This window comes from Aethalodelphis obliquidens, unplaced genomic scaffold (genome assembly GCF_003676395.1).
Source record: "Aethalodelphis obliquidens isolate GAN/ISIS:26980383/991018 unplaced genomic scaffold, ASM367639v1 scaffold41, whole genome shotgun sequence".
Lineage (NCBI taxonomy): Eukaryota > Metazoa > Chordata > Mammalia > Artiodactyla > Delphinidae > Aethalodelphis > Aethalodelphis obliquidens.
The window spans coordinates 2,151,353-2,171,611 of record NW_020837985.1 but is presented as its reverse complement, the minus strand read 5'-3'; the positions used below and the strand labels follow the sequence as shown (position 1 = coordinate 2,171,611).

The following is a 20,259-nucleotide window of genomic DNA, read 5'->3' as shown; positions in this document are numbered from 1 at the left end:
AGGGCTCCCTGGTTTGACTAGAAAAAGTTCAAGGAGTTTCTAAATAATATCTGTGAGATTTTGTTTATGTGTTTCAATAGGAAAAAAAAAAAACCACCTTATATTCTTAACCTAGTCCCATGTTACAACTTGCTCCAAAAAAAATTCATAAATTGGCACCAGTCCTTCTTTTCTCTAACAAAATAACTTACATTTTTATGAGATTTTACAGCTAAAGGACTTACTGATGTTATTTCATTTTGTGTTAATGACCCAGGGAAGGGTAGATATCGTTATGCCCACTTCAAACAGATGGAGAGACTAAGGCCACAAGTGGCTAAGTGGCATATCCAAATTAGTGGAGCGCTCTCTAGGTGGGGAAACTGGCCTTGGGTTTGAATTTGGGCCTTCTGACACCAGCTCTAGGCCTCTTTCCCCTCCGCACACTGCCTCAGATTTTTTTTCCAACTTCTTTACATAGAAGTGTGAGCTCAACAAGTGCTGTTCATGAAACCACTAATATTTCGAAATAAAATAGAGCCATTGTGCCAAGCAGTCACTGCATCTCCCTGGAAATAATCACTCAAGTTACAGCAAAGAAAAGATTGAAGTGGTTTATTGAGATGACCTAAACTTTCAAGACCATCCAAATGCAATTTAGTACAGGTCACCAGTCAGGCGTCATCGGCCACCTGTTTCTTTTAAAGACTGGTTAAAAGCTATTGTTTCCTGCACTAGGTAGAGCTCAGAAGCTACTTCTTTATATCTTTGCTACTTTTTCCCTAGCTGTTGCCAGGGTATAGATGAAAAAGGTGGAAAGGAGGCAGGAGCAGAACTTTTCAGAACTACTTTTATTTGTTTGATATTTAGATCCGCAAGCGATTAATTTTGTCAGATAAAGGACAGCTGGATTGGAAGAAGATGTATTTTAAACTTGTGCGCTGTTACCCACGGAAAGAGCAGTATGGAGACACCCTTCAGCTTTGCAGACACTGCCATATTCTTTCCTGGAAGGTATATGTCTTGGAGGTTGTTGCCACACATCCCCAGCCCAGCCCCTAAGAGCCAATGGCACTAGCACTGTGTCGCCAAATGCTTTCCTGCTCTTCACTGTTGTAGCCCCCAGCTGAAGGTGAAGGTAAAACTGATTCAGAAACTTTCAAAGACCTTTGTTTCCTTCACCCCCCTGTGTTTATTTTTTTCTGCAAGCCCCCCCCAGACTCCCCCATCGCTCTGTGCACGCGTGCGTGTGAGCACACACACTCACACACGCAGCTCTTTAGTTTTTCCATAACACAGGGCATTCTTGACAGAGGAATGTTGTTTTGAGGTTGGGCAATGCCTTACTTAGGGTGCTACAAGCCAATGAGATGCCGCCGAGAATGCCCACCTAACCACGATGTTCCTTTCTAGGGCACCGATCACCCGTGCACAGCCAATAACCCAGAGAGCTGCTCCGTTTCACTTTCACCCCAGGACTTTATCAACTTGTTCAAGTTCTGAATCCCAGCACATGACAACACTTCAGAAGGGTCCCCCTGCTGACTGGATGGTTGGAAATACAGAGTTTGGACGCTTCATTTGTAAATAGTGTACATTTTAGACATTGGCTCAAAACTTCTGCGATAAGCCATTGAGAGGACGTTGGAGGGGAGAGACGCAGTTGCTGGCTGGGAATTTAAGCATATGGACTTCTCATTAGAATTGGTATGGAAAAGCAGAAATACTGTAAATAAACTATTTTTCCTAATGATTTGCCAGCAAGACTATGAGGCAGGAATTCTATTTCATCGGTGAAAATGGAATTCTCTTGACGTTCACTGAGACTCCTTTATAGTTCCCTAGAGATGTGGGAGAAAGGGGCAAAACTCAAATACAAGATAGAATGCTCTTTGTTTACAATGTGAAAATGTGTTGGAAAAAAAAAAAAGAAGAAAAACTACATATGAGAAATCCCTGGGCTTTGGGTTTTGATCTGGAGTTTGTTTTGAAAAGGCAAAGGAAGCACCACTCATCTTAAACCCGCATGGGTATAGGGCCTTATCTTCTGAAGATACCACACAATAGTCTACCTCGGAAAGCTACAATACTCGCTCGGACAAAGCGCGTGGTCCAGTAGGCAGTCTCTGTTTTTCTTGTTTCTTCATCATATAAAAAGTGATTTAAAACAGGAAGAGATATTGGAGGCAATCCTCATCATGCTTCAGGCTTCCTTTTTAGACGAATGGGACACTCTTTGGGGTTGCCTCTTTTCTAGAACAACCCCAAAGCATCTATGCCTTTTTTCCTTCCATGTTGTAGCTCATTCGGGACAACATCATAAGGCCAATTAAAAACAGTTCAAGAGGAAATCCTGCCACAGAAAAGATGGAATTAGTCACCCAATAGCTGTGAAGACTTTCTTATTCCTGTTTAACTTCTTGGCTTGTCTGGGCTTCCTGGGGTATCTTCACGGATAAGCCTCTCCCTGGGGACTGTTTGGAGCCAGAGTACTGATAAAGGCTTGTAAACCAGGTTTTTACATATCAGCTGCTGTTCCTCTTGGTGGGTGATAGTTGAGGAGTTTTCTTTACATGCAACACCAAAATTTAGTCAACCTGAGGTAGGGCTTCTTGTAAGGATGATAAAGTAAAGCCTGGCGTTCCAGCCAGATAGGGAGCAGAGGTACCATGAGTTCATCCTTAACTTGCTCCAAACCCCAGGGGAACTTGCTAGGCCAATACCAGCAGGTAACTATGTGGGAGAAGGAAATCTCAGGACTTACGGAGTCAATATTCCTGGGAGGGAATGGGGGATGTTTTTGTTTTTTACTTTTTATAGAACTTTGCTTTTCTACAACAATGTACATATTTCTGCGATTGTATTTGCTTTCCTTTTTTTTTCTTTTTTAGTAAGTAAAGTGGCCACCCAGCATGACCTTGGCACATAAGTGAAGCAGAAATAGGAACTTGGTTCACATTTACGTTGAGGAGCAGTGTATTCTTAGGGGTTGAATCTGGGGTGACCTGAAATGGGGAGAGATGGTTAAGAATGTACAGAGACAAGCCAAGGGACCAACTAGTGATGTAGGACCCCTTCACGCCCTTCCCTCAAAGCACAACCCAAGTACCAGCATCCGGAAGGGAACTCGACCACTAGTTGATGTTCCTCACTTTGCAAGGTCTGTGCCTACACCAGGATTTCTTAATATCTTTTTTCGTCACCACCCCCCTGAACAAGAAAAAAGTAAATACTGAAGAATAAGATCTTGTTGGGTAAGGTTGAGCTTTGGAGGGCCACAAACTACTGTAACACCTCTTCTCCCCCCGAGTCAAGGTCACACTGAGAATGCAGGGTCCAGACCATGGAATAAAAAGCTCTGTCTTCCATAATTCAGGCAGGTTCTCGCAAAGGTCTCAGCTTCCTTAAAGATGTGAGTGGAGCTGGGGCTGTCGTTGCTGTGAGGGCTCTGGAACCGTTGACTCTGGCATTTTTTGGCGTTCATGGCCTTCCACATCTTCCCCCCAACTCATGACCTCCACCCCTCCACGCTGAAGGAGCAGACGGAGACTCCTCGGCACCTTCAGGTTTGCAGTCCCAGAAATGTTGCCTGCTTTGGCTGTCAGCACGAAACTGGCAAACCAGTGTCACTTGGACTGTCCGTGGTGCTCATGACCGCATAGCATGCCCCAGGCAGCAGAAGCATCTGTGCAGAACGACCCTGCCACAAGGGACAGGCTTAACGGTTTTCTGAAATGTCTACCAGATGGTGACTCGGGGCTCTCCCCATCTCCTCTGGCATAATTGGAGGTGGTGTGTGACAGAGTCAAGGAAAATTTTTAAGGAAAAGAAAAGAAGAAACCAACATTTGTGGTTCCCTTTCATTGGAAGAGGAGAATGAGGAAGGAAATGGCAGGTGGAGAGGGAGAGGGGAAGGAATAGAAGTGGCGTGTCTTTGATGCTGTGGTTTGTGGGAGGGCAGTGGGGAAAAAGAGCACAGCAGGTGTGAGCACCTGTGTTGGTGCCACTGGGTGGCTGTGAAGCGTGGCCAGAGCCTCACGTATAAGTAAAGCGAGTTAAAAAGAAAATGCTTGTTCCCTGGGCACTAATTGTCTATAGAATTTCTATTGGCAAACCCTCCCAGGACAAAGTGACCTAAAAAACAAAAACAAAGAATCTCTGTCTCAGAACCGCTGTTCTAAAAGCCAGAAGGGACATGACAATGGAAAGTGCTGGAAGAGACAGAATGCTCTACTGTCTTTGCTGTACCTACCTACCCCCACCCCAACTCTGTAAAGGAGAATTTAAAATTGATGTCAAACATGAAAGTAGCCTGGACTTCCAGAGAAGGAAAGAGTTTTGTCCAGGACAGTGGAAGCCGAGCCACAGGGGTGTTATGCTTTGGTTCAACACACAGGTTTCCGAGCAACGATCCTAGAGTCCTGAGAAGAAGGCACAGCATTTGAGGAAAGGAGAATATGCGAAGCTTAGGAGGGCTCAACTTATAACAAGATCCAGACATTTTAAACTAGATGGTGTTATTACTCAATGCTGTTACTTTTAGTGGATGGACCAGTCACGTGGGAGGATTGTAGCAGAAACTACAATGTGAAAACATCCCCAGTTTTGAGATCAAAAGGGTCAGCTGTAAGATGACCTATGTTTAGTGATGATCCATTTTATATTGAAGTGGCTCAGAGGAGATATTGATATTTTAGATGGGCTGCAAAACTGTCAAGGCAAGAACAGGCTTTACTTGGCAATGGTGAAGGAAGGTAATGAGTGTGTATTGCCTTATTGCCACAGTTCTCTCTTCATAAACTGTTTGGGAGCTTGCAATTAACAGAGGTTCCTTGTTTCCGTTGTTTTTATATGGGAGAAGAGAAAGAGCTTGGAATTTCATTTGTCTAAGCAAGTGGTGTGATTTACAAGAAGTTCAGTCATTTCAAAAGTATATCATTCTTAGTGTTCAATACAATGTTTATCATAAAATAGGCACCTGAGTTTATATATTCCTGCCAGGCTGAAGGGCAATTATGTCTTGCTATGCAAACACGCTATTTTACGTGTGAATTTTTTTAACTGTAATAATTTTATGTGTGAATTTTTTTTAAACTAAACTCTATCATCATTTTCTATGTTGACATCTGTTGTTTTTCGTGTTTTTTTGTTTTAATCTGTTTCCAACTCTCCGAGTCTGTGAACCATCCTCTGACTGGATGCTGGCCTAAAATCCTATTAGTGTTTAAACAGACCTCAGAAACACCCTCAACCTCTAGGCAATCGCAGAGATGGGGCTCTTTGATATATCTCTGGCCCCTGATGTCTTCAACAAACAAGATCGTAATTCCTTTAAACTCAATGTTTTCTGTAGATGCTTTCTTCTCCGTTTTGTTAAGGAGAGTCAACCCTCGTGGTTTTCCAAAGGAAGGAAACTCCTCCCCCAGACTTGAGCGCTGGGAGGGACGTTAGAAACGCTGGAGTCTGGCATTCCTCCTGCCTTTCAAAATGAGGTAGTGGGTCCAGAATATTCAGGTGACATGCCTCAACCCACCTGGCGCTCAACAGTGGACCTGAGCGTAAACTGGGGACTTTCTGAGGCCTTGACTTTGTAACCCCTGCCCCAGCACCTTTTGTTGTGGCTGGACACACGTGACACCTAAGCTGATTCTTCTCAAGACGTTCGCTGTGGAAGGCACGTTCGTGTCCAGTGTTCGGTGTCCGGCCGTTAACTGTTAAAGACATTTTAAGTCCCTGATTCTTCCTGGAGAAGTTAAGGGGTTGCTTAACATTGTTACTGACTCTGACTCTGCTGTGAGTACGGCATACTAGTGAGTACAGCCTGCTTGCCACAAAGTAAGCAGCATATTTTGACAAGTTTATTTTTCCCTGGATAATTAGATTTTAATTATAAAGGTGGCCCCTGAGACACCTAATGGCTGAGCAGCTGGCTTGCTTTCTAGAAACTGAGGTTCTGATGGTAACCAAGCAGGTATTCCCTCTCCCCTTAGACTAAAAGGTACATTTGATCCATCCCTTCCATCTCCCTGGTACCTGCTGTGAGATCCAATAAGCTTCCACCCAGTGGAAGATCACTCTCTGCTAAACCTCACAAGCAAAGGGGGGTTGTTCCATGAGGCAGCAAGGAGCAAGGGACCACGATATTCATGACTTTGTCTGCTAGACATTTTTCAAAGTGTCCTTGAACTCAGCAAACAAAGCTTTCTGAGAGATCTCTCAAAACTCAGGCCCTGCTCCGTCTGGCCAAAAATGGATGGCTGCTTCAAAACTCTGAACTTCTTGAAACTCCATCTGCTACAACATTACTTCTGGAGTTTGAACATGACTTCTTCTGTCTCTGAGTATAGAAATGTTTGTTTAATTAATGATACACAAGTCTGTTAAACAGAAGGCTCCAACAGTGCTCTACACTTGAGAACACTTGACGCCATCTTTATCCTACCAAGTGCCAATCACCCTAGCCAGAGGGGGTGTCTATTAAAGTCCATATCCTAAGCTTTAGAAGCTTTAAAGTACTTTTTTAGTTAAAAATACAATAGGGGATTGAACATTTTAACTAAAAGTTTAAGGTTAGACCAATTACATGCAAAGATGTTTATTTAATATTGTGTGAGCTGAGTCTTTCTGTATAAATTATTTGCACTCTTTTCTTGCATGATGAACTGATTTCTTTTTTTATAGTTGTTTGTACCAGACGGTGGCGTATTTTTGTAAAAATTTTTTGACACTGAATTGCAATAAATGTTTTTCCAACAACACACACTGGTGCATTTTTGGTGCATGTCAATTCAAGTTGGTTTTTTAATCGAACTGAGTATGTTTATCTTTTGCTGAGTGAAAGTTATATTCCTTCTCCCAGAAACTTATCATCGTTGTAAAATTTTCTAGGAATACATAGAAAACTAAGCTTGCTGCTGAGTACCAACCTGAATCAGAAATACAGTATTATGCTCAAATGGGGTATTTCCACTTACTATTCATATAATAGAATGCTTTGGGAATAATGAACTTTAAAGTCAGTATTAATTTACTCATCAACAGACATTTATTGAACAGCTACTATATGCTACACTGTGCAAGGCACTGGGTATAGGATGGTGAACAAGACAGACGGGGTCTCTATCCTAATGGAATTTAGATTCTAGTGGGAAAGAAAAAAACAAGTAGGGGATGAATTTAATTTGTAATAAGTGCTATGAAGGGAATAAACAAGGGACTGAGATGCAGAATAACAAGGTGGGTTGGGGGTAGGGGGAGCTCTCTGAGGAAGTGATGTTGAAAGGTGAGAAGGAGCCAGCCTCAGAAGATGAGGGCACGAGCATGCCAGAAAGAGGAAACGGCTTGTGCAAGGTTCAGATCATGGTCCTGTCACTTACCTGCAGTGTAACTTTTGTCACCTTACTTAGCACCCTTCTCTGTGTCCGTTTCCTTGACTCTGTTGATAATCTATTGCTGTGGCTGTGAGTGTTAAGTGAGCTAATACATGTAAAGTGCTAGGAGCCAGGCACATAAAATGTGAGCTCGGTAAATGTTAATAATTAAGATTTCCTGAGCAGCAAGAGAATCGGGTTAGGAATTGCACTGCATTCCTAGTTGGGTATAATATGCTCAAGTGACTAACCCATGGATGACAAACTTCCCCAACACATTTACTCTGGAACCTGCCCTGATCCTGCCACTAACTCTCCATCAGAAAATGACATAAAAGGCACCTGAGGATAATTAGAGATTTTTTTTTTTAACTCCCAACAGGATCACAAAATCTCACCATTCCCTACACATCCCATGCATTCTTTGCGCAGGCCGTTCCACCTCCCTAGAACGCTTTTCCCAGCCCCTCTATCTGATAAGCATCTATTGCTCCTCAGGACCACCTCCTGGCTGAAGCTCCCTCCAACTGAGAAAATCTCATCTTCTGTATCACTTTTTTGCATATGGACTTTGTTACACTGTAATCTTATTTGTACCTAGCACAATGCCTGGGCTGAATCAATGAATAAACCCACACACAGATTCATAAAATGCTTTTGAAAGTCTCAGGACCACAAACTTACCCTGGACTAGAATAAGAATCAGCCTGAGCTTACATGCATACAACTATTTATAGTGTCTTGGTTAAAAATTAATGGTAGTTGAAAAAGTAACAAATGTGGAAACCTCGTGTTCATTAAAGTTTCTTTTAAGTTCAACTAAACCTTTACAAGTCTAGTAAATTTTCATACGAAATAAGAGGGTCTTTTATTACTGTTTGATAAACTCACATTGGACAGACTAAACAAGTCCCTTTTACGAACAATAAAAGTTCCTTTAAACGTTTTAAAGCTGCAATTATAACTCTAATGCATTTGCTTTTTTAAAAAATAAGCACTTCAAATACCTGCTCAAAGAAGCTTCAACCCTAATAAGCAAAACATTCCCAAGTAAATTAATAACTTATAAATTTAGTAAACATAAATATATCTCAAATTCTGTAAAAAGAATCTAAGATTGTTAATGTTAGTGAAATTTTTATATCTTTCCATTAAAAATCATATCTTAGGGGCTTCCCTGGTGGCGCAGTGGTTGAGAGTCCGCCTGCCGATGCAGGGGACGTGGGTTCGTGCCCCGGTTCGGGAGGATCCCACATGCCGCGGAGCCATTGGGCCCGTGAGCCATGGCCGCTGAGCCTGTGCGTCTGGAGCCTGTGCTCCGCAACAGGAGAGGCCACAACAGTGAGAGGCCCGCGTACCACCAAAAAAAAAAAAAAAAAATCATATCTTACACTAATACCTTATTTTAAAATGGAAATCATAAGGCTGCTATGGTGGGCAGAATAATGGTTCCCCAAAGAGACAAGGAATGATATTGAAGTCTATAATGTGGAAAAGGCAAGGAAACCATCAACCCCTAGAGCCTACAGAAGGGAACCTTGCCCTGCTGACACCTTGACCTTGGCCCAGTGAGACCCGTGCCAGACTTCTGACCTTCTAATGAATTTGTATTAAGCCACTAAATTTGTGGTAACTTGTTACAGCCATACAGGAAGCCAGGACAGTGCATCAGACAGACACTCTAGCTCTGCCCCTTCAGACAAATTCCCTCTGATCCTTCTGCTGCATGTCCCCCATCCCACGCTGAGTGACGATCTGTCTGCAAATAAAAGCCACAGCCTAAATCAGCAGCAAGTTATCTTGGCCGCCCTGATACGCGGACCTGCAAAAACTGGACAGGAGGGCTCTGCCTGTCAGGGACAGGTGTAAAGTTGCCTCCCTCCTGTTCTACATGGGCTTCATTGAGGCTGACGCCAATCATGTTTGTACCCAAGAAGCATCACAGAGAATCGGCATTTCAAATTCTCGCCAATGTTTAAGGCATGTTTATGAAGCAGCAATGTCCTGGGCACCGGAACAGCCATTCAGAAGTGTGAACTCAGCACTTGCTCTCAGATAACTTTATCGACCTGGTCCCCAGGCGGGCAAGAGAGTGGACGTCAACCACAACATACGATCCAAAGTTCCGAGTGCCCTAGTGAGGGACAAAGTACCAGAGGAATTCAGAGAGGAAGAACTGAGTTCATGCTTCTGAGAAAGAGAACAGTGCAGCATCAGACACAAGCCTACTATATGCTCTTCCTGAATCAGTATGAACAGGGGCTCCTCCTTTGAAATCTGGGAGCCAGGGACTGTGGCTTAAGAACCAGAGACAAGACTTACCACCCAAGCCCATTTGGTGGTTTCAAATGGTTTCTTGAAAACAAAACACAAAACACTGAAGTTTGGGCAGATTTCCCTTTTGGAGAGAACTAAAGCTCTGTATCCCCTACGGTCCCAGTGCCTGAGCCTCACCAGTGTTCTAGAAAACTAACAGAAGCCCAAATGAACCCCAGATCTCTTCAAGGAGCCCTGTAGTGGGAATTTTATGTGTCAACGTGGCAAGGCCATGGTGCTCATTTGTTTGGTCAAACACCAATCTAGATATTGCTGTGAAGGTAATTTTTAGATGTGATTAACATTTTTTTTTTTTTTTTGCAGTACGCGGGCCTCTCACTGTTGTGGCCTCTCCCGTTGCGGAGCACAGGCTCCTGACGCGCAGTCTCAGTGGCCATGGCTCACGGGCCCAGCCGCTCCGCGGCATGTGGGATCCTCCCGGACCGGGGAACGAACCCGTGTCCCCTGCATCGGCAGGTGGACTCTCAACCACTGCGCCACCAGGGAAGCCCATGATTAACATTTAAATCAGTAGACCCTGAGTAAAGAAAATCACCCTCCACCATGTGGATGGGCCTCATCCAATCAGTTGAAGGCCTCAAGAGGAAAAGCCTACACCCGCCCCCCCTATGCCCCCAAGGAAGGAATCCTGCCTCCAGACTCAAAACTGCAGCATCAGCTCTTCTCTCTGTCTCCAGCCTGCCAGCCTGCCCTGCATATTGTGGACTTGCCAACGCCACCACGATTGCATGAGCCAATTCCTTAAAATAAATAAATTCTATAGATAGACAGATTCTAAAGAACAAAATATTTTATTTTAAAGAATAAAATCTATCTCTATGTTAGGGGAAACACTGACCGAAGCCGCCCGCCCTGGCCAGGCAAGATAGTAGCCACTTGCATGAGTCATCTTACAACAGGAGATCCTGGTAAGGAACGCAGAACTAACAAGCTACCATCAACGGGAAGAATTCGGGAAAGGTCTCAAGGAGAGAGGAGACACCAGTCCACATGGCCTCCCAACCTCCCAGAATCCTCCTCGTGGAATCCATCTTGGCTGAGTGATGCAAGCGCCACCAGGAAGGACCCTGAGTCAGAATGACTGGCCACAGACAACCCAGAAACTAACCCCATTCCCATAAAACCCGAGACTGCGAGCCACGTGGCAGAGCAGTCCTCCTGGGTTCCCTTACCCTCCTGCTCTCCCCCCGGGCGCCCCTTCCCAATACAGTCTCTTGCACTGTCAGCACGTGTGTCTCCTCAGACAATTCATTTCCTAGTGTCAGACAAGAGCCCACTCTCGGGGCCTGGAAGGGGTCCCTTTCCTGCAACATCTATATATCTATATCTGGGGGAGGGGGGTACTATATATATCTTTACAGAGATGGAGAGAGAGAGAGAGAGAGAGAGACATCCTATTGGTTCTATGCCTCTGGAGAACCCTGACTAATAAATACAAGCTCCTAGAAAGAGAACAAAGGCAAGGAAAGTCTAGAGGAAGGCTTCAGAGGGCAAGGGAGAAAAACCAGAGGGAGAGCGGAATCTAGTGGCTCCAAGAGGCAGTTAGCCAGCTACCACATCCTGAGAAATAACATTTGGCAGGTGCCAAGGAGTGCAAGGAAACAGTCACTCTTAACCCACATAAGAGTACTTGAGTGACTCCCCTTTCTTTGTACTTTTTAAACTTGTATTCAATTGTTTTAATTTTACTTTGCAATTTCATTTTTTCTTAATTTCAAAATTACTCCAAGGAGCCCCTACTTCCTTCAGAGAGGCAGCAAGGCATAGTGAGCAAAGAATCTGAAGCCAACCTGCCTGAGTTTGAACCCTGCCCTGCCTCTTCCTGCTGTACTGGGCACTGTACTAAACCTTGACCTGCCTCAGTCCCCTTATCTGTAAAATGGGGATAATGACAGTACCTACATCACGGAATTGTTGTGAGGAGTAATTGAGTTGCAGCTTTTTTTTTTTTTTTTATTGGCGATACGCGGACCTCTCACTGTTGTGGCCTCTCCCGTTGCGGAGCACAGGCTCCAGACACGCAGGCTCAGCGGCCACGGCTCATGAGCCCAGCCGCTCCGCGGCATGTGGGATCCTCCCGGACCAGGGCACGAACCCGTGTCCCTTGTATCGGCAAGCGGACTCTCAACCACTGCACCACCAGGGAAGCCCCTGAGTTGCTGCATTTTACATGATTAATAACTTTTGTGTGGTTAGAGCAGTGCTTAACACATAATAAGCTTTACATAAACATTTGTTATTATTATTCACAAGCCCACTATCTTTTTTTTTCTTTTTGCATTATGTGCTCTAGGCAGAAAAACCATGTAGCCTTCACTGCCTCTAAAGAGAAACATAATAACTAAATCAATGACCCCCACAATTCTAGCCTTTGCTTATTGTTTAAAACCAGTGGTCTCCAACCATCCCATCAATAAACATTTTTTAAGCATAAACCCAATATATATGTATTTACTTATCTATCTATGAAGTATTGGCAGGCACTACTATGATTAACTAATACTTCAAAGCATAATGCACACATAGGACAGTCATCATTAGTAATAATGGACATAAATCGATATTTCAAATAGTTGTGATCATTATGAACTTTCTGGCCAATTTTCAGTCAGATCTCATTAGCTTATCGTTAAGCTGATGCAGCCAGCGAAGAGCCATATTAGTGCTCACATTTTTCTGTTCCTTTGCATCTGCAATAGTAGTATCGTCATTCTGCTGTTTCTTTGCGAGAAACTAGGAAACTTCTTAAAGCATTTGTCCATTTTGTGAGGTTTTGTTTATTTAAAACTAGATACTGTAATCCATAAGTCCATTTAATCAGGCATACAGAAGTTACAATATGTCACAGTACACTGAAAACAAACGATCAACTTTGGGTACCACTGGCCTCCGCTCCCCACTGAGGCCAAGGTGCCTTGGGTACTGACTGACATCTGATGGATGGACAGAAAGGACCACTGTCAATCCAGACATTAAACGTTTGTAAAGCTTTTGTGCTGGTTGTTCTCTGCTTGTCCCCGAAGATCCATTCTCCACTTCTCTGCCTAGCTCAGCGCCCTAGAAGGCTGACCACAAATGGCTGCGTCCCCCAGACTCTCTTGCCAGTTGGCATCTGGTTGGGTTTGTCCAATGGGAGGTGCTGACAGAGACCAGAGCAGAAAGAGAAAGAGTTCAGGGTCCTTCTTGCCTGCTCTCTCCTGACTGGCCCCTGGTCTCTGGCAGAAGCTGCAGCCCTCCTCCACATAAACCCTCCTTATGGCTCCAGCCATCACGAGGCTCCTCCCCAAATCTGGGAGAAGTAATTTTCCTTGTTGCTCATCTCTGGGGGCCTCAGCATCTTTTGTGTTCCCTTAACCCCTCCCACACCTGTCTGAGTAGTCCCTTCAATGGAACTACACAAGATTATTTCCTGCCAGAAGCCTCATAGATGATTTCTTTACTTCTTACTCTTTAATAGAGAGATCAATGAAAGTTTTTTTTTCCTTCCAGCACCTCACTTTGGAGACGACTGGTTTAAAGAGCTATTCTGATGATTGAGCCAAATCACTTTTCCTGACCAGTGTGAATGGAAGCCTTAGATTCCCATCACTCTTTGCTCAAGCCAACAAATGCAGGCTGAAAAGAGGTGGGCTCACAAGATGAGCCCTGGACAGCCGGTCAGCAGACTCAGCTTCTACTCAGGGCTGTCACAGCAGGGCTGAACCTCAGGGAAGTCACTTCTGTTCTCTGACTCAGTTTCCTCATCTTTAACAGGCAAGTGGGTTGGATTAGCTAGTCTCTAGGTCCCTTTTAGCTCATATAGCCTTTTGTGATTTTAGGAAATCATATAATAGTTCAGAGGAAACTATGTTATTTTGTCTTTTTGTTTTATTTCTTGTTTTTTTTTTTTCTTCAACACTCTCTCCATCCCCTCCCAACTCCCACATACACTCTCCATCAGTTAGAATTTTTCTTGGGTGAAAGTCCTTTAAATTTTATAAACTCCAAGGTAATAAGAAATAAAGGAAGCCCAGATGCAACATCAATAATAAATTGAATCCTACTCTTTCCCAAATGCTTTCAAATACATTTTTAACTGCCATAGCAACCCTGTAAGGTAGATACAAGTATTATCATCACTTTACAAATGTGGAAACTGGGGATGCTCAGAGAAATTATATGATGTGTTCAGTATCACACAGTGTGGCAGGCTGGAGCTGGCTCATGACAGCTGAGCTGAATGGATTCATCTTTTTCCAACCTCACATTCAGTGGCATGTTGGTAACTTAAAATCAGCCATAGTGGGGATATTTATACCTCAGAAATCAGCAAGAGCTACAAATCAGAGCTTTTTCTTTTTTTGAGAGAGAGCTGATTTTTAAACATTTACTATCACACACTCTCGACACACAGTTACTAAACCACAGAGGTAGGTTTTAAGCTCAGATCTGATCCTAAACCTGGTGCCCTTTTATGACTCTACAGCTGTCTTTCCCACACAGCAGCTAGTACGATATCTTGTGAAGAGTCTTTGTGAAAAACTTATTTCCTGCACCAGGTGCCCTGGGGTCTCCAGGCCAAACCCTCATTAGCCTTGCCATCCAAATGGTCTTTCTTTTAGAGGAAGACTTGCCAGCAAATAACTGAAAGACTTCTTGGCTTGTGTTCATAGCCCTGCCCCTAGTAGACGGGAAGAGATTATATACAGAGCACAGCCCTGCATCTGTTTCCCTCCTATGTACGAACACAGCCCCCTCTTCCCCTCTCCCAGTTAGGATGCGCCCCTCTATCTAGGTCGGGCATTTCACAACTCTGAAGTGCTTCGACATGAGTGCAATTTTTTTTTTGAACTATAACTGATTTACAATATTGTGTTAGTTTCAGGTGTACAGCAAAGTGATTCAGTTATGCATATAAATATATATATATTCTTTTTCAGGTTCTTTTCTATTATAGGTTATTACAAGGTATTGAATATATAGTTCCCTGTGCTGTACAGTAAATCCTTGTGGTTTATCTATTTTATGTATAGTGGTGTGCATCTGTTAATCCCATACTCCTAATTTATACTTCCCCACTGCTTCTTCTTTGGTAACCATAAGCTTATTTTCTATGTCTGTGAGTCTGTTTCTGTTTTGTAAATAAGTTCAGTTGTATTATCAAAAGTGATATTATATGATATCTGTCTTTCTCTTTCTGACTTACTTCACTTAGTATGATAATCTCTAGGTCCATCCATGTTGCTGCAAATGGCATTATTTCATTATTTTTTGTGCCTAATTAATATAATTTTAACTTGAAAAAAACAGAGACGGGAGAAACCCTGAATTCAGGCAACCCTAAAAGCACAAACTTCATAGATTTAAGGACATTAAAAATAACAGAGATCTCAAGATGTGATCTGGTCCCACTTCTACCACCTTCCTAAGGCGTATCCCCCCATTTACAGATGAGACAACTAAGGGTTAGAAATGCTAATCATCTGCTGAAAACAGGACCCTACTCTGTAATTTGCTAATTATAGTAACAGGATGTTGAGTATCTCTTGTCCCAGAACTTTGTTGTGGGTTTTTTTTCCCATTATGAGTTAATTTTAACTAGTTTAACTATCACAGGTTACCTCACTTCCTAGTTCACGGGACAACTGTTTTTTTCAAGTACTTCTCACAGGGGCCACATTCCTTAATTCAAAGAGCAGTTGCCTGGGCATATAACTGAGGAAAAAACTCTAGTCACTCTTTAATTTCTGAACACAGTTCACAGAGTCATAGGTACAGGTGTGAAGGGACATACGTTAAAGAAACACATTAAACTTTGTGGTCTATTTCACAGAATCACTAATGACATAAAGTGTTGTGTCTCCTATATTATCCCTGGAAGATTTTTTTTAAGTTGGAAATGCCCCTACTTTTGTTTTGGTTTTTTCCCAGCTTTTTGGAGATATAATTAACATATAACATCATGTAAGGTTAAGGTAAAACAACATGATGAATTGATACACACATATATTGCTAAATGATACCACAATTAAGTTAATCATCTCACTTAATTACCATTTTTTGGTGTCTGTGGTGAAAACATTTAAGATCTACTCTCCGAGCAACTTTCAAGTATATAATACATTGTTAACTAGAGTCACGAGGCTGTAATTAGACCCCCAGAACTTATTCATCTTATAACTGAAAGTTTGTACCCTTTGACCAGCAGCTCCCCATTTCCTCCACCTCCCAGCCCCTGTCTGTTTCTATGAGTTTGGCTTTCTTAGATTCCACATAAGTGAGATCATAGAGCATTTGTCTTTCTCTGTCTACTTATTTTACTTAGCATAATGCCCTCAAGGTCCATCCATGTTGTCACCAATGGCAAGATTTCCTTCTTTTTCGTGGCTGAATAATATTCCATTACATATTTTTAATATATTATATTAAAATGTATATTTCATATGTAATATATATTATATATGTATATATTTATATATCACATATTCTTTATCCATTCATATGTTGATGGACACTTAGTCTGCTTCCGTGTCTTGGCTATTGTGAACAATCCTGCAGTGAAGTCCCAGAACCTGGGATAAAACCCAGTGCAGAGGACAAATGGTGCCAAGTACCCTGACATTCTAAGTTCAAGAGCGGGAGCCAGCCACCAACCTGAAGGGCTTATGGAGAGGCCAAAATCAACTCGACTCCCTCCACCCTCTGAATCAGTGTAATAGGAGGAGTGAAGAGAAGGGAGGACAGTGTTCATGGAAAGAGCCTATCCCCTCCCCTACATCACAGCAGGGACTCCAGGAGAATCATTCATAAAGCCCAGGAGTTCCAGTGATCTGGAAGACTGGCATTTCATTCCCCTACAGATGGCTGCTTGGGCAACAGGCTTGCAACTGTTTACTGGGCAGGGAGAGGGAGACTTGGAGAGGACACTGGCCTGGGAGATGAAAGGGCAGCGAGGCACCTTGCCATGTCCCCAGCAGCATACAAGGGTGTGCAAGTTTCCCCTGGGTGGAGGGGACACTACGAAGGTAGCTGGGCTTGAGCCATCTCCTCTGCATCACACGCCACGGGAGCCCCAGCTTTGGGCACCTGCCCCAGAGAGGACCAGCCGCAAATCAGCTGGAGATACAGCAACAACCGGTGGAGAGAGGATGGAAACCTCGTCTTGGACTGCTAAGTAAGGTGAAATCTCTGTCTACTCCCCATTTCCACCCTCCTACCCCCCACCTAAGCTCCAGGAGGAGAAACAGCCACGAGGAAACAAGCAGCCGCTGCAGCCACAGCCTCGCCTGCACTGGCAGGGAGGGGAGGGGAGCTACGGAGGGAGTCTGAGAGAGACGTTATCACATAAACCAGGCTGAGGCTCAGGACTGGACGGAAACTGCTAATAACCAGCAGGAACTGAAAAGCTGCAGAATTTGCCCTAAAGGTCATCAAGGAAGCTGTTCCCATGAAGCCTCAGAAAGAGCCACATAAAACAGTTGGGAGCCAATACTGAAAGAATATGTATTTTCATGTTGATGCCCCAAAGGGACACTTCCCATTAAACTACTTCCAATGTATTCAATATTATCGCCTACCGTATGCCTAGTACTAGGTCTATTGAGTCAAAAAAGACAGCTAGGGTCATCGTATTTGAGGAGCCCACATACTTATGGGGGAGAGCCGGCATACAAACCAATAATTTTAATATTCTACAACCAGGTATACATGAGGTTCAGCAGAGACACAAGAATATTTATATTGAATAGACTTTTCTGTGTTTCAATTTCCTCATCTATAAAACAGGAACAGTGACAGCACCTACCTCATAGGATGGTTGGTTGGATTAAATGAGCTATTGTATGTAGAAAAGTGCCTGGCACAGAGTAAGTTGAACACTTGTTAGTAGTCAATACTGTAGTTATTATTGTTACTTTTATACTGAATAGCAAGGCACTGTCCTAAGCGTGCTAAATGGTTAATTAATCTCAACAATTCTATGAAACAGGTACTACTTATTATTCCCATTTTATAGAGAGAACTGAGGCAAAGGAGGATGAGCAGCTTGCCCAAGTACACACAGTGGAACTGGAATTCAAACCTAGGCTATCTAAATTCAGAACCCGCACTCACTGTGTAACATAGGAGTTAAGACTGGCCGATTTTGCTGGGCACTTCCAAGAATGCAAAGGCGAAAGTACTTTTTCCAAAACAGCAACCGATAAAATGTAGTCCTAAAATAACTTGCAATGAAAAAAGTCTGGCTCTGGACTCTTTAAAAACATTCGCACAAATTTTTAATCCAATTTTAAATTTGAAAAGGCAAAAATTATCATGGGGTCCTGTGAATGCAGACATGAGTTTGCTGGTCGATATGGCTGGGGCCCCTCCTGGCATGCTGACCTGTCAACACTGCCTCTGGCTCCGCTGCAGAAAGCTGCATGCTGCCCCTCGGCCAGGTGCCTGTTGGGATTTGGGTGCCAAGCCCTCCAAAGGGGAATTTCAGGTCCTCAAAACGCAGCCTGGACAAGCTAGGCTTGCTCTCCATGTTTATATAACCATCCCAGCTCCAAAAACAAGAGATGCTGGTACTCTGTAATTACAGGCTTGCAGGCCTGTCACTGTGGAGAGAAAACATGGGTTATAGCTCCATCTGCCTGTGGGATCCAAACTCTGTCTGGAAGCCTAAGAAAGCTCCATGAAATAGCACCACCATTCAAAACATCCTTTTTTATTAAATAAACAGAATTTGGCTGCCCCAAAACTGAGCACGGCTGTGGCATCGTAAATGACATCATCTCATCTGGGGAGCATTTTGTTAAAATTGAGAGGCTCCTATAAAGTTCCTAGCCACAAAACCCACCCCTCAAACATGTTCTTTAATCAAGAACAGCAAGAAAAGAGTTCAACTGGAGAAGTATTAAAAAAAAAGTTCATTAATCCACACTATGCATCAGGATTTCTCTTTTACACACTAAATTGTGAGCTCGTGTTCACTGTTCCCATGGGGGGTTGGTGGTCCCAGCTTTCAATTCTACTGCATTTCATCAATCCTAAGATTAACATTTTTCATATCTTTGAATTCAGGCTGCATCTTACAATCCACGGCATCTTAGATATAATGAAACACAGACTCATGATTGAAACACATGTAGCCCATCAAGTCTACTTTTAAATCTCTCCCTGGTCAGCCCCTCCTCTCCTTCTGCACTGCCTTCCCCCTGACTAGGGCCCTCAGCATCGTTTGCCTGGAAATTTACAAGAGGTGCTTAACTTCTCTCCCCATCTCCAGCCTGAACCCCTCCAACATATCTACTTTGCTGCCCAAGAGATCTTTCTAGAACACATTATCTAATCATAGCACTTCCCTGTTTATAATCATTCAATAGATAATTGTTGAATCTGAATAATAGGTAAATGAAGATTCTTTTTGCCACTTCTTCTGATTTTAGGTAGGTGTCTTAGTCTCAGGCTGCCATAACAAAATAACACAGTCTGGGGCCTTTAACAACAAAAATTAATTTGTTCACATTTCCAGAGCCTGGAAGGTCCGAGATCAAGGTCTGGTAGGGTCCAGTTTCTGGTGAGTGCTCTCTTCCAGACTTGCAGACACCCATCTTCTCACTGTGGCCTCGGATGACAGACACTTGACCTCATTTAATCTTAGTTTCCTCCTAAAGACCCTATCTCCGAATACAGTCTTGTTGGGGGTTAGGGCTTCAACATGTGAATTTCAGGGGGGGACACAATTCAGCCCATAGCAGTAGGTTTGAAAACATATATAATAAAATTTGTAATGCATCACCCAGACTATTAACAATGGCTACCTCAGGATGGGGGGAACGGGGGTGGGGGAGCGTGATTTCGATGGACCCAGAAGAGAGCAGTGAAAGGGGACTTTCACTCTTTTTTTAAAAAAAATAAATTTATTTATTATTCATTTATTTATTTTTGGCTACGTTGGGTCTTCGTTGCTGCGCACGGGCTTTCTCTAGCTGTGGCGAGGGGGGGCTACTCTTCCTTGCGGTGCACGGGCTTCTCATTGCAGTGGCTTCTCATTGCGGAGCACGGGCTCTAGGCGCATAGGCTTCAGTAGTTGTGGCACATGGGCTCAGGAGTTGTGGCTCGCGGTCTCTAGAGCACAGGCTCAGTAGTTGTGGCGCATGGGCTTAGTTGCTCCGCGGCATGTGGGATCTTCCCGGACCAGGGCTCGAACCCGTGTGCCCTGCATTGGCAGGCGGATTCTTAACCACTGCGCCACCAGGGAAGCCCTGGACTAACTTTTAATTCACATCATTTGCTTTGGAAACTTGCTGCATCCCACTGAGGGGCGAATCAGATATTAGAAACAGGTGCATTGACATCATCTATCTGCACTATAAAGATATGAGGCAAAACCAAAGAAGTTTTTGAAGGCTACGCCAGAGAGAACTCAAAAAAGAGAGGGCTGAGATAAGCAAGGGCAGCATGCCAAACGTCCTACTTCATTATAAGCTCCAGATTAGGAGCAAACCACTCAGCTTGACAACCTGCACTGGGCTGGATATTTTCCATTTGCTGCTCCAAATCCACTCCCCACTCCTCTCCATCCTCTTTGTCACCTGAAAGGCTGACC

The 20,259-nt window shown here is 43.5% G+C and overlaps 2 protein-coding genes across 2 annotated transcripts in view; one reads left to right on the top strand and one right to left on the bottom strand.

The window, feature by feature from the left end:
* FBXO32 (F-box protein 32) overlaps positions 1-1,897 on the top strand; it is a 29,447-nt gene extending 27,550 nt beyond the window's left edge. The window contains exons 8-9 of the mRNA XM_027132377.1: positions 850-993; positions 1,393-1,897. Of these exons, the coding sequence (XP_026988178.1) occupies positions 850-993; positions 1,393-1,482 (234 nt within the window). The 3' untranslated portion in view covers positions 1,483-1,897. The remainder of the gene's footprint in view (positions 1-849; positions 994-1,392) is intronic.
* Positions 1-20,259, bottom strand: part of NTAQ1 (N-terminal glutamine amidase 1) — a 76,792-nt gene that overhangs the window by 10,184 nt on the left and 46,349 nt on the right. The gene's annotated exons all lie outside the window — the stretch shown is intronic.